This window comes from Dreissena polymorpha, chromosome 1, assembly GCF_020536995.1.
Source record: "Dreissena polymorpha isolate Duluth1 chromosome 1, UMN_Dpol_1.0, whole genome shotgun sequence".
Classification (NCBI taxonomy): Eukaryota; Metazoa; Mollusca; class Bivalvia; order Myida; family Dreissenidae; genus Dreissena; species Dreissena polymorpha.
In genome coordinates, this window is record NC_068355.1 from 157,874,476 (window position 1) to 157,889,808 (window position 15,333).

Below are 15,333 nucleotides of genomic sequence, written 5' to 3' on the forward strand. Positions count from 1 at the left end.
TTGGCCTTGGACAGTAGATGACCACTATTGAAATTGGTGTCACTAGGTCAAATGTCAAGGTCACTGTCACAATAAGTGTGAAAATTGTTTCCGATCAATAACTCTTCGAAGAATTGACCGATTGGCTTGATACTTCACATGCGCATTGGCCTTGGACAGTAGATGACCCCTATTGAAATTGGGATCACTAGTTCGAAGCCCTGTTTGGGGGGCATATGTCTCCTACCGCTGAACACTTGTTGCTATTCGTATCAGCAACTGGCATAAATTTGATTTAAACTTTGAATAAAGATCAGGTTGGCGGGTAAATATTAATAAAATTCACAAAATTAAACTTTATTTGTATTCCATGAAATTTTGGATCGGAGCTCCCATAAAGCAAAAGATGAAAAATAATGGCCTTATGTATCAAATTAACCCTGTAAATTCATTTATTTAAACAGCCGATCAGTGATAAGCTTTGTGGCAAAATCAGTTTTTGTGGATAGTGGTCCTGTAAGTTTCATTATCTTCAAATTATTTATGATCAATATATTGTAGCCATTACACAGAGTTAACGGTAAAGTCTTGTTAATAAAATAAGGTGACATTAATTTGCTTATTTATGGAATTATTAATTATGTCTTTCACACTAAATCACACTGAATTGGTGAGCCATTGAAAATGAGGTTAGTGAACACTATTTTTATAAGTTGCCTGCTATTAATCAGATTTTTTGTTTAAATTTAATATTTTTATCAACAATTGGAAAATTACGAACATAACATTAAAGGAACATTTTTTTTTAAGTTAATAGACTGAATGATTTTGTCAGACTCTTAGCAAGAAAGATTTTGCTCCCAAAGTTTTCTGGTTGGAATACTGGTAAAAGCAATTTTTTATGCAACTTGTTTGCTCCAGCAATTTGACAATTTTCAAAACAATTGTATATAATACAAAATAGGGATATACAGATTATAAATACAAAAGGCAGAATGACTCTTGTGACCCATAACAATATTGAAAATATCAGTCTGTTTTATGCCTAATTTTCAATCAAAATCTTTTATCATCATAACGCATTTTGTATATGCTTTTAACCAATAATTTGGAAAATATTTGTATTTCTTACATAGAATAAAATATGCACTGTTAAGTTCTAAAGTCTTTTGGCTCAGTAGTGTCGGTAAGCTTTTGCTACCAAAGGTCCTGGTTTATATCCCTGGCGAAGGAATACTATTTTTTATGTCCCCCAGTATATACTTGGGGACATAATTCAGGTTTTTTTCAGCACTGTCTGCGCCTCTGGAAAACGGAGGCATTCCTAAAGCAAACGGACCCAATCCCAAACCGAAATTATAAAAAAAATCCCAATTTCCAAAAAAAAAAAATTTAATTTGTTAAACCACTGACTTATTTAAGCATGATCATTCACAATGTTTTCCCAAAATGAGCCGTTTTATTGAAGCAAAAATTCCCAAAATGGACAATTTTGTCCATAACAAATTCCTAATTTGGTCAGACTCTTTTTCCCAAAATAGGCAGAAAAAACCCTGTTTTTGCCCTGTCGGTTGGTTGGTTGTTGGTTTGCGTCAAACTTTAACATTTGCCATAACTTTTGCAATATTGAAGATAGCAACTTCATATTTAGCATGCATGTGTATCTCATGGAGCTGCACATTTTGAGTGGTGAAAGGTCAAGGTCATCCTTCAAGGTCAAAGGTCAAATATATGGGTCTCAATCGTCAAACTTTAACATTTGCCATAACTTTTGCAATATTGAAGATAGCAACTTCATATTTAGCATGCATGTGTATCTCATGGAGCTGCACATTTTGAGTGGTGAAAGGTCAAGGTCATCCTTCAAGGTCAAAGGTCAAATATATGGGTCTCAATCGTCAAACTTTAACATTTGCCATAACTTTTGCAATATTGAAGATAGCAACTTCATATTTGGCATGCATGTGTATCTCACGGAGCTGCACATTTTGAGTGGTGAAAGGTCAAGGTCATCCTTCAAGGTCAGAGGTCAAATATATGTAGGGGACATAGTGTTTCACAAACACATCTTTTTAATTTTAGTTCTTGACTTTATAAATTTTATTATATAAATGTGTTAGTTTTTTGGTAAATACATTAGATGACAGAAATATAACATTTGTGAACAAGACTCTTAACAGTGACAAATTATTAAGCACCTGTCATTTATAAAAGCATTTCGAGAGCTGAGTGTGACATTGTTGCAACAGATCAACAGTTCTGTACAAGATAGAATAGTTTAACATGCAACACATAATGCTCACCTTTAAGGGGCTTTTCTGCCTCTTTGATGATGGGTTAAATTAAATGGCTTATATAAAACTGGTGTTAAAAGTCATGGTTATCCTTAGGCTTGTGTGAAATGAAGCAGGTACAGTGTCATACCATATATACTATAATAAACAACACTGGAATATTTAATGCACAGATAGACATCAACTTAGATAGGACATGATGTGGGAGCTTTTGTAAAATAACTGTTCAATGTGTATGTACTTTTGTTATATTCTACCTTTAGTTTTGGTATAAGAAGGTCTTTTGCATGACTATTTCATTTAGTGAGTTTTTATGCCCCTGGATCGAAAGAACGGGGGTATATTGTTTTTGGTCTGTCTGTCTGTCTGTCACTGTGTCAGTCAGTCAGTCAGTCAGTCAGTCAGTCAGTCAGTCAGTCAGTCAGTCAGTCAGTCAGTCAGTCAGTCAGTCAGTCAGTCAGTCAGTCAGTCAGTCAGTCAGTCAGTCAGTGTGTGTGTCCCAAAACTGTAACCTTGATCATAACTTTTGCAATATTGAAGATAGCAACTTGATATTTGGCATGAATGTGTATCTCATGGAGCTGCACATTTTGAGTGGTGAAAGGTCAAGGTCATCCTTCAAGGTTAAAGGTCAAATATATGGCTTCAAAGCGGCACAATAGGGGGCATTGTGTTTCTGACAAACACATCTCTTGTTTGATGATTTTACTGTATTGAAGAACTATTTGTGTGCATGCATGGATGCAATTTATGCTGAATTCATGTATTGAGTGTAGACGTTTATGCTGAAGTCAAGGCTTGACTAAAGCAATTTACGCTGGCTTAATTTGAATAAGTTCCTGATTTTGTTCGGGTTTTAAAGAATGTCATTTTAGAACCTATATAATAAATTGAATATTACAGTTGTATGGTGTTCTGAAAGGCATCAGTCTGCGTCAAGTAGCAGACAATACAGCAAAATTTTATTAGAGCTTCTGTGGTACAGCCTCACTTGAGTGACCAGCCACATAGGGAGTTGGCTTTCAGACTTTAAATGGATAAATTACTCAGTGTGTATAAAATCTTTTTTATGGTGGACCTACAGGTCGGACTTTTGAAGGTTTTATTTGTTAAACCAATCAATGATTGCCCAGTTGTTAAAACTTGTAGGCTGAATGATTCAATCCTCAGGACAGATTACAAGACAACCAGTGTTTGAGATCATTGTTGGATTATTAATTGGCATTGTTTGTTACTGATACCATGATTGCAAGCGTATGGTTTACTGCATGAAGTTGTGACTGACACAGGATATCTGACATGTTTCTGTGAGCTTAGTAGAAGTAGAAATGTGTGAATAATTATGGACTTCAGGAAGAAATATTTTCAAAACTGGTAAAAATTGAGTTTGTTACTAATTTGTTATGCCCCTGGATCGATAGATCGGGGGTATATTGTTTTTGTCCTGTCTGTCTGTCAATCTGTCCAAAACTTTAACCTTGGTTAAAGTTTGATAACTTTTGCAATATTGAACATATCAACTTGATATTTACCATGCATGTGTATCTCATGGAGCTGCTCATTTTGAGTGGTGAAAAGTCAAGTTCAAGGTCATCCTTCAAGATCAAAGGTCAAATATCATTGTATTTTCCTTTCCTAAAACTTAAACCTTCGTTAAAGTTTTATCATAACTCTTAATATTGAACACAGCAACTTCATATTTGGCATGCATGTGTATCTCGTTGAGCTGCACATTTTGCGTGGTAAAAGGTCAAGGTCATCCTTCAAGGTCAAAGGTAATTTTTTTTAAACAATAATCATTTTCATTTCTCCATACAATACTTACTTCTCTTGGAGCTGCAAATTTTGAGTGGTGAAAGGTCAAGGTCAACCTTTAAGGTCAAAGGTCAAAATATAAAAAACATAAATTTTCATAACTTGTTTAATATTGAACACAGCAACTTCATATTTGGCATGCATGTGTATTTCATGGAGCTGCACATTTTGAGTGGTGAAAGGTCAAGGTCATCCTTCAAGGTCAAAGGTCAATCAAAAAAAGCTGCGCAGAAGGGGGCATTGTGTTTCTGACAAACACATCTCTTGTTTTTTTGTTGTTGTTTTTTTTCATAAGAAATATTTAATGTTATTAGATTTTGAATATCCAGTTGTTCTGATTGCATGTGAAGAAAGAAATGGTGTTCCTACTTTTGTCACTTTGTTTCAAAACATAACTGTTTAATTGGGTTAAAATTTCACACAGCATGGTAGTCACTTAAATGTGTATGTTTAACTTTTTGCCATGAGCTTGTGCGTTTGAGCCTTAAGGGACATGATGAGGTTATGGCAGTGATTTTTTTTGCCCAATTGAGAATGGGTCCGGTACCCATGCCATTGGGAATTTTTCGCTTGGTGAAATCACCAAATTGGGAAAAAATTGAGTCGCGAAATCTTCCAATTGGGAAAAATCAAGTTGTGAATTGTACCAATTAAAGAATGGTATTTTAATGACTTTGTTTAACTTTCAGCTTTAAATGACACAGAAAAGAAACTAAAAATTGTATTCACAGTCTTGCACAAACAACAACATTCTATCGAAACACAGATTGTTATAGAGATCTCTGTTTGTGTCTGCTTTAAATATATCAAGAATGGCGTCTTTCTGGGCTGATGAGAGTCCAGACACCCCCAGGCTGCATAGCCTTAGGGGGCAGGGGATATATTTTTGACCAAATTTCGAGTTCCGAAAGGCCGCAAACAGTCAAATCCATTGCATCAAAACAGAAAGTGACACAAGAAAGCCTTTTTGTGTCAGTGTCATAACATAGGCAATATACATTGAAAATACAACCAAAGACAAGGCTGGCTTCTTCACTTGTGAAACTATGGCCCTTGATCTTTCCCCCCACCCACCTCATTTTTAATGAAAAATTGAGAAATTTGACCCATTTCATGGCATGCACAGAACATTCAAACAGAATGCAATCCTAGTTTTGGCTACATTACTCATTAATTTCATCCCTGTGCTTTGTTTATTTACCTAGAAAAGTGTCTCCCATATGTTTAGATTTTTCACAATTTACCTTTAAAGTTTTGTTCTGTTTCTGCAGCGTGAAATATTTACTTCCGACAAAAGTGAAAACCTCCTTTTTGAAGATTCAAAATTTCCTTGCTAGGGAGCTGTGGCTAGTTTTAATGTTTTTTTTTCCAAAATGTGGAGACATTCTTTCTACAACCTCACACCAGAAATACATCTTATAAATACCTAATTGATTTTTAAAGACCATAGGTAACACCTACCCTAAAGATATGTAATTTTCATGGACCCCCCTTTCACTGATATATCCCCTGCCACCTTAAGTTTTTTAATATATGCTTAATAAAACAAAAAAGCTTTTGTTATATTGAAATATAATGTTTAATGAATTAAATGCAACATTTCTGAACTGTATCCTGTGTTTTGTTTTTATTTTATAGTAATTCCAAAATTTCACACAATTCAAGGGGAACAACCAGAACAGAAATAATCCAAAAAATAGTATTCCTATTCATAACATTTGACTCTAATTAGTAGAGAAGCACACAAGTTATATGTCAAATGTTTAAAATGATTATTGACAATATCAATCAGTCTTACAGATGTATATTCCCATATGATTACATAATACATGCACCAAATATTGATATTCATTCATTAAAATACCATTCAAAATGAGATCACTCCATAAGAAATCACAGCACAGTTATAAAAACAATCACGCTAGGAAAAACAAAGGTGTACTTTTCAAAAAAGGAGTATTTCCAAACTATTAAGTTTCTGCAGGCATGTGCCCTGTGTAGAGAAACAAGTTCAAGATTCTATTCCGTTGAATTCAGACCCTGACCTGGAAAGTGTCGTGCAATTGGGTGATTCTGTGGCTAACGATGTCTTGAATGCGTGTAACCGTTCTCAGGGTCCACTCGTTCTCCCTTTTGAACTGCGACCACGTCAAACAGTACCACAGTCTGAAAATCAAAGTGCTACAATTGGAAACAGTGGGCAAATATATCTGACTATGAGAACATCATTGTAAACAAGACACAGCATGGAAACATTTCCAAGGGCATAGTGAACCTTCATGAGCACATATTTTCCTTTTGTTAATGCTTTGAGGCCCATAACTTAAGTGCTTGATGTTGACACAAAGTTTACTGTGGCATAAATGTGACACATGCTTTTTTGATGACATGGCATGTTTATTTTCAAGATAATGAAGTGCATGGTGAGCTTTAAGCCTTAGCCTTTTGCCGTGGAAACTACACCGCAGAACACCATAGACGCTTGGAGTGTACACCCCCTTCCAAATGTGGACATTCAGTTATTATTTCGTATTCATTATCAAATAAATGCTGCAATCTTAGTCTTTCTTCATCTGTTAGGTGTCACATGAAGAAGTATGTTGCCATCATGACTTCAAATAAGAAGAGAAAATTTTTTATGTTTGTGGCATGTTACAAACCACTATTTTGCATAATTTTCCTATTTTTACCAACTTTTTCTACAAAACTGCAGACTTATCTTGCTTATTTTGGTATTCAAGCTCAGAAAATGTGCAAATGTAGATGCTAGTACACAAATATGAGTTTAAACATTGTTTTCCAGTGCGAAACCAGCACACGTGAAATTTTCCTAAAATTAGCAATGGTTTTAACATTATTACCTCCCTTTGTTTTCCATAATCTAAACCATAGCGGTTAAAAGATATATGCAAAATTATGTTCGATTTGTTACCGCAACACATTCGTGGAATACATGTATCAATTTTCGTATGATATACACAATTTTAAAATTTCGCGTTTTGCTATTAAGGGGGCAGGGGATATATTTTTGACCAAATTTCGAGTTCCGAAAGGCCGCAAACAGTCAAATCCATTGCATCAAAACAGAAAGGGACACATAAAAGCCTTTTTGTGTCAGTGTCATAGCATAGGCAATATACATTGAAAATACAACCAAAGACAAGGCTGGCTTCTTCACTTGTGAAACTATGGCCCTTGATCTTTCCCCCCACCCACCTCATTTTTAATGAAAAATTGAGAAATTTGACCCATTTCATGGCATGCACAGAACATTCAAACAGAATGCAATCCTAGTTTTGGCTACATTACTCATTAATTTCATCCCTGTGCTTTGTTTATTTACCAAGAAAAGTGTCTCCCATACATTTAGATTTTTCACAATTTACCTTCAAAGTTTTGTTCTGTTTCTGCAGCGTGAAAAATATTGACTTCCGACAAAAGTGAATACCTCCTTTTTGAAGATTCAAAATTTCCTTGCTAGGGAGCTGTGGCTAGTTTTAATGTTTTTTTCCAAAATGTTGAGACATTCTTTCTACAACCTAACACAAGAAATACATCTTATAAATACCTAATTGATTTTTAAAGACCATAGGTAACACCTACCCTAAAGATATGTGATTTTCATGGACCCCCCCTTTCACTGATATATCCCCTGCCACCTTATCAGAGCACTAAGTGTGCCTTGTCCGAGTCTGTTTTGTTTGTCTGTGCAGACTGATGAACTTTTTACGAAGCCAAAATTGCTTAAGGATTTGCTTTTGACTTCACTAAGCTTTCATTTCTTTCTGTAATACTTACTATTGTGACTCATTGCGAATATTGCCAGAAGCGTTAGAAAATTCAGACTGGTTTATATTTTGCAATAACATACACGTATTTAATGTACGAATGTAACATTAAATGTTTAAACCAGTCAATGATTGAGAAGTCAAATCGGCCGCAATTTAAAACCGTCTCGAAATATGTCAAGTTTGCGTTTTCAGGGATTGTTTACTCAATTTTGATTGGGATTTTTTGTATTTTTTCGGAAATTGGGACGGGCCTTGTTCATTTTGGGAACGGGTCAGTAGGTCATTGGGAACGGGTCGGTTTACCCGTCCAAAGAAGGAAAAAAATCACTGGTTATGGAAAATATTGTCTATATACCTCTTTAAAGCCGGCCTAGTGGATGTTGGTATATTTTCCAATTTTTAGCTCATCTATTTTTTGAAAAAAAATTATGAGCTATTGTCATCACCTTGACGTCGGCGACTGCGTCAGAGTCAGCGTCGGCGTCCGGTTAAGTAGTGTGTTTAGGTCCACTTTTCTCAGAAAGTATCAACGCTATTGCATTCAAACTTGGTACACTTACTTACTATCATGAGGGAACTGGGCAGGCAAAGTTAGATAACTCTGGCGTGCATTTTGACAGAATTATGTGCCCTTTTTATACTTTGAAAATTGAAAATTTGGTTAAGTTTTGTGTTTAGGTCCATTTTATTCCTTAAGTATCAAAGCTATTGCTTTCATACTTGCAACACTTACTAACTATCATAAGGGGACTGTGCAGGCAAAGTTATGTAACTCTGACTGGCATTTTGACAGAATTATGTGCCCTTTTTATACTTAGAAAATTGAAAATTTGGTTAAGGTTTGTGTTTAGGTACACTTTATTCCTAAAGTATCAAAGCTATTGCTTTCATACTTGCAACACTTAATAACTATCTTAAGGAGACTGTGCAGGCAATGTTATGTAACTCTGACTAGCATTTTGACAGAATTATGGGCCCTTTATACTTAGAAATTGAAAATTTTATTAAGTTTTGTGTTTTGGTCCACATTACCCCTAAAGTATCATAGATATTGCTTTCATACTTGGAACACTTGCAAACTATCATTAGGGGACAGTATAGGACAAGTTGCATAACTCTGGGTGTCATTTTTATGGAATTATGGCCCTTGTTTACTTAGTAACTTTGAATATATGGTTAAATTTTGTGTTTAGATCCACTTTACTTCTAAAGTATCAAGGCTATTGCTTAAAAACTTCAAATACCTTCATGCTAACATGAGGGTACTGTACCTGGCAAGTTGAATTTTACCTTGACCTTTGAATGACCTTGACTAATTAGGTCAAATTATTAAATATTGCTAAAATTGCCATAACTTCTTTATTTATGATTAGATTTGATTGATACTTTGACATAACAACTCTTACCTGACATACCACATAAGACTCCACCCAAACCATCCCCCACGCCCCCCCCCCACCCCAGCATCCCCCCCAAATTATTTTTTTTCCCCATCGCCCCCCCCCCCCTCCCCCCCCCCCTAAAAAAAAAAATTTGTTATGGGAAACATGGCTAAAATTAATTTATTTTTGAAATACCGTCTAACCATCCCACCCAATAATACACCCCCCCCCCCCAAAAAAAAAAAAATATTTTTTTTTTGCATTTTATTTGCATTTTTTAAAGATAATGTAATAAATGACCTCACACCCACACTATACACCCCTCTCCACCCCACCCCCTCCCTCCTTTGTGATTGAAGTATTGAGATAGGTCCCTTCACCTTTAAAATAAAAAAAAGATGAGCGGTCTGCACCCGCAAGGCGGTGCTCTTGTTGTTATTTGTCGCAAAAAAGTGATTAAGAGTCAAAATGTGATGTTATTTATGTCAGATGTGCAAAAAAAATTGGTCAAAATCGGTCAAGAAATGCCCAATTCAGTACAAAGATAGGGCTTTTTAATTTCTGTCCAGAGACAGAAATGATCTAAATTTAAACACGTGAGGGTAACATGTGAAACCACGTGACCATTGCATTATTGTTTACAACGCCATTTGCATGAATGATGAATAATACTATCAGGTTAAATATATGCTGTCTTACACACGCAAATTTCCTTTAAATCATGTTCACAATATGTTGTTTTATAGTGCCGATTTAATTCGTAAATACACTCTGTCTGCTTTCAGTGATTTTTTAGCTCACCTGATTGCTCAGGTGAGCTTTTGTGACCGGTCTTTGTCCGTCGTATGTCCGTCTGCCGTCCGTTAATATTTGCTTGTAAACACTCTAACGGCCACATTTCTTGTTCCATCTTCATGAAACTTGGTCAGAAGCTTTGTCCCAATGAAATCTCGGCCGAGTTCGAAACTGGGTTGTGCCGGGTCAAAAACTAGGTCACTAGGTTAAAAAAAGAAAAACCTTGTAAACACTGTAGAAGTCACATTTCATGCCCAATCTTCATGTAACTTTGTCAAAATGTTTGTCTTAATAATATCTTGGTTGAGTTCAAAAGTGGTTCCGATCCGTTGAAAAACATGGCCGCCAGTGGGCGGGGCAGTTTTCCTTATTTGGCTATAGAAAAACCTTGTAAACTCTCTAGAAGTCACAATTTTTGCCCAATCATCATGAAAGTTGGTCAAAATATTGGTTCAATTGATGTCTCGGACGAGTTCGAAAATGGTCGAGATCAGTGAAAAAACATGGCCACCAGTGGGCGGGGCATTTTTCTCTATGTATATAGTGGCAGTTTTCCCTATTTGGCTAAAGAGAAACCTTGTAAACACTCTATAAGTCACAATTTTCCCCCAATCGTCATGAAAGTTGGTCAAAACATTGGTTTTATTGATAACTCGGACGAGTTTGAAAATAAACCAGATCGGTGAAAAAACATGCATGGTCGCCAGTGGGCGGGGCATTTTTCTCTATATGTATATTGTGAAAACATGTGAACACAGTAGAAGTCACATTTTTGGCCCAATTTTCATGAAATTTGCTCAGAACATTTGTTTCCTTGATACGAGAGTTGAGTTCAAAAATGGTTCCGGTCAGTTGAATAACATGGCTGCTGGGAGGGGGGCAGTTTTTTCATTATGCCCTCCCCCCCCTTTCAAAGAAGAGGGGGTATATTGTTTTGCTCATGTCGGTCCGTGCGTCCACCAGATGGTTTCCGGATAATAACTCAAGAGCGCTTCTGCCAAGGATCATGAAACTTCATATGTACATTGATAATGACTCACAGATGACCCCTATTGATTTTCAGGTCACTAGGTCAAAGGTCAAGGTCACAATAACCCGAAATATTAAAATGGTTTCTGGATGATAACTCAAGAACACTTATGCCTAGGATCATGAAGCTTCATAGATACATTGATCATGACTCGCAGATGACCCCTATTGATTTTCAGGTCACTAGGTCAAAGGTCAAGGTCACGGTGACCCAAAGCAGTAAAATGGTTTCCGGATGATAACTCAAGAACACTTATGCCTAGGATCATGAAACTTCATAGATACATTGATCATGACTCGCAGATAACCCCTATTGATTTTCAGGTCACTAGGTCAAAGGTCAAGGTCACGATGACCCGAAATAGTAAAATGGTTTCCGGATGATAACTCAAGAACGCTTAGGCCTAGGATCATGAAACTTCATAGGTACATTGATCATAACTCGTAGATGACCCCTATTGATTTTCAGGTCACTATGTCAAAGGTCCAGTTAACGATGACCCGAAATAGTAAAATGGTTTCCGGATGATAACTCAGGAAGGCTTTGGCCTAGGATCATGAAACTTCATAGGTACATTGATCATGACTCGTAGATGACCCCTATTGATTTTCAGGTCACTAGGTCAAAGGTCAAGGTCATGGTGACCCGAAATAGTAAAATGGTTTCCAGATGATAACTCAATAACGCTTATGCCTAGGATCATGAAACTTCATAGGTACATTGATAATGACTCGAAGATGACCCCTGTTGATTTTCAGGTCACTAGGTCAAAGGTCAAGGTCACTGTGACCTGAAATTGTAAAATGGTTTCTGGATGATAACTCAAGAACGCTTATGCCTAGGATCATGAAACTTCATAGGAACAATGATCATGACTCGCAGATAACCCCTATTGATTTTCAGGTCACTAGGTCAAAGGTCAAGGTTACGATGACCCGAAATAGTAAAATGGTTTCCGGATGATAACTCAAGAACGCTTAGGCCTAGGATCATGAAACTTCATAGGTACATTGATCATAACTCGTAGATGACCCCTATTGATTTTCAGGTCACTATGTCAGAGGTCAAGGTAACGATGACCCGAAATAGTAAAATGGTTTCCGGATGATAACTCAAGAACGCTTTGGCCTAGGATCATGAAACTTAATAGGTACATTGATCATGACTCGTAGATGACCCCTATTGATTTTCGGATCACTAGGTCAAAGGTCAAGGTCATGGTGACCCGAAATAGTAAAATGGTTTCCAGATGATAACTCAAGAACGCTTATGCCTAGGATCATGAAACTTCATAGGTACATTGATCATGACTCGAAGATGACCCCTGTTGATTTTCAGGTCACTAGGTCAAAGGTCAAGGTCACGGTGACCTGAAATAGTAAAATGGTTTCTGGATGATAACTCAAGAACGCTTATGCCTAGGATCATGAAACTTTATAGGTATATTGATCATGACTCGCAGCTGACCCCTATTGATTATCAGGTCACTAGGTCAAACGTCAAGGTCATAGTGCCAAAAACGTATTCACACAATGGCTGTCAAGGTCACAGTGACTCAACTTAAAAAAATGGTTTCTGGATGATAACTCAAGAATGCTTATGCCTAGGATCATGAAACTTCATAGGTACATTGATCATGACTCGCAGATGAAATAATGATGAAACTTGACCAGGATGTTTGTCTGGACAATATCTAGGTCAAGTTTGACATTTGGTAAAGATTGAATGAACCGACTCCTCTCAGGTGAGCGAACTAGGGCCATCTTGGCCCTCTTGTTTTGCTTTTATTTGTTACAGCCTGTACCATTTGAATTGGGAAGATTAGCGCGATAAACCATGAAATTGGGAAAAATTGCACTATAAACCATGAAATTGGGGAAAAAAATTTGGTACAATTTTTGCGAAAATCAGTATGGAAGAGTTAAGCTTTAGAATGTCTCTGACGAATACTGATCAATTTTGGTCAGTTGAGATTACTGAATTGTTGTGAGAAATATCAAGTCGGGCGGCTTTAAAACATATGCTAAAAGTACAATAGGTTTTTTGCACTTAAATAAAAAAAATTATCAGATCTTTTTGTCAATTTAATTTTAATGTATATGGGTGTGTTTTTAGACCTCCGGGTTAACTGTTGATAAAGTGGTTGATACACAAAGGTAATTATTTGCGATTAAATGTAACGTTTAACATTAAAATGAAGTCAGCAAGATATAGGCATTTGTTTTCATGCTGATGCTGCAGTATGTTGTGATTGTGAAACAAATGCATAACTGGTATGTGTTTAATATGATGTGTATAATACTGCACAGAACTGCGGTTTTATTATTGCTTTTAATTTTTAATTGTGTCTTTGGCTATTTTAAAGTATGATTAAGTGTAAAATATTTTATTTAATATGGAAAAGGTAAATTGTAAATTAAATGAAGAATATTAAATAAATTGAAGCATAAGCAAATATCAAGTAAAAGGAATTGATTTGAGATGTTTAATCCATGTCTGATTAATTTTAATCAATATGTGTGTATATCTAGCATGAGAACTTCTTGTTTGATTTTAGAGTGTGTGTTTTTTTGTCACCATTTTGGGAAGGGGCCGGATCCCTTTTGAATTGGAAAAAATCGTGTTGTTTTGATAAGAATTGGAAAATTTTGTTGTTATTTCTATGCTAACAAAAACTTACAAAATTGAGAATAAAAAATATTTCAATATGATATTTACCAATAGTTAACTTATAGAGCTGAATGTGAGAGAACAACATGTGGAAACATATTATAAGATTTTTTTTAAACCTGTATTTGGGAATTTTCAGGTCCTATATATGGAAAAAAAACTTTCCTTTGGAAAAGGATCCCAGTCTACTGGACCAACATTTGTACAAAAAACAATGCACAGTTCTGAATAAGTGTAGAATACCAGTGAATGATAACATGATCCATTCACTCTTGGATGTATATTGACCTGCTATTTTATTTTTATGTTCGAAAGTAGATGAAAAACCCAATTGTCAGTGTAAAATTCAACATGTTAAATTTTAATATCAAATATGTCTTCGCACTCAACGTTTCACCTAATGAACACTATCAAAGCTGTAGAATAGTCGAATGCTTGTCTTGCAAAAGCTGTTGTTTAATTTTATCATCAAAAGGCATGTAATGATCAAAAGTGTCGATTTCAACTAAAGATCATTTTTAGCTCGGCTGTTTTCGGAAAAAACACGAGGTATTGTCATAGCCAGCTCGTCGTGTCGTCTGCCGTCCGCGTCATGCTAAAACCTTAACATTTTGTTTAGGTTATAAACATTGGCTATAAAATCAAAGTGCTTCCACCTACAACTTTGAAACTTCATATGTAGCTGCACCTTGATGAGTTCTACACGCCTCACTCATATTTGGGTAATTAGATCAAAGGAAAAGGTCACTGTGATCTCTAAAAAAAAAAAAATTGACAAGATTTCATTTATTAAAATAATGCACCAGCAGCCAAGCGTTGGCAACCATTATGCGTTGCTCTTGTTTCATTACATTGTAGGTCATATTAAACTAGCAGTTTTGCTTGTGGCTCTAATTTTATATGAGCTATAAGAGAATGATAACTCTTGGAAAACATTTAATTACATTCCATACCCTGTTTCCCATGTAATATAACCATTACGAATATTTTTATTTTACACATGTGTAATATACTTTCTTTTTAAGCGTTTTCGTCGGCTTAGTTTTTGTTCGATTGACCAATCGCATTTTGTTACTTTGCTGAAATGACGCTGCAACGTCAAATGATGTCACGAAATGTAAACAATATTTGGGATTTATCATTATGCGTAAATATTTATTTAATTTGCTCATTTAAAAGCATGTGATAAAAAAGATCTGACACTCGTTGTAATTTCATATCATATGTTATTTAAAATTCACGAACTCGTTTTAATAAAATATGGTATGATATGACAACTAGTGCCAGATCCTATATATATGTTGTTTGTTTTCAGTAACTTAATACAAAAAACTTTTTTAATGATACAAAATATTTTCCTTGTTGAATACGGATGTGCAATGACCTGCATAACTCTTCTAAATCTCTATTTATGCCCCCTTCGAAGAAGAGGAGGTATATTGTTTTGCACATGTCGGTCGGCCCGTCTGTCGGTCCGTCCACGAAATGGTTTCCGGATGATTACTCAAGAACTCTTAGGCCAAGGATCATGAAACTTCATAGGAACATTGATCATGACTGGCAGATGACCCCTATCG

At 35.8% G+C, this 15,333-nt stretch overlaps 1 protein-coding gene and 1 long non-coding RNA gene across 4 annotated transcripts in view; both read left to right on the top strand.

The window, feature by feature from the left end:
- Positions 1-15,333, top strand: part of LOC127857686 (EGF domain-specific O-linked N-acetylglucosamine transferase-like) — an 88,096-nt gene that overhangs the window by 13,743 nt on the left and 59,020 nt on the right. The window contains exon 1 of one of the 3 annotated variants that reach the window (XM_052394307.1): positions 537-668. The exons of the other annotated variants lie outside the window; for them this stretch is intronic. Within the exon in view, the coding sequence (XP_052250267.1) occupies positions 664-668 (5 nt within the window). The 5' untranslated portion in view covers positions 537-663. Of the gene's footprint in view, positions 1-536; positions 669-15,333 lie in introns of those variants that run through there. 3 annotated transcript variants of the gene reach the window in all.
- On the top strand, positions 11,108-12,577 carry LOC127857939 (uncharacterized). The gene is made up of 3 exons (XR_008038690.1): positions 11,108-11,511; positions 11,657-11,707; positions 12,288-12,577. It is a non-coding gene; the product is annotated as an uncharacterized LOC127857939 (long non-coding RNA).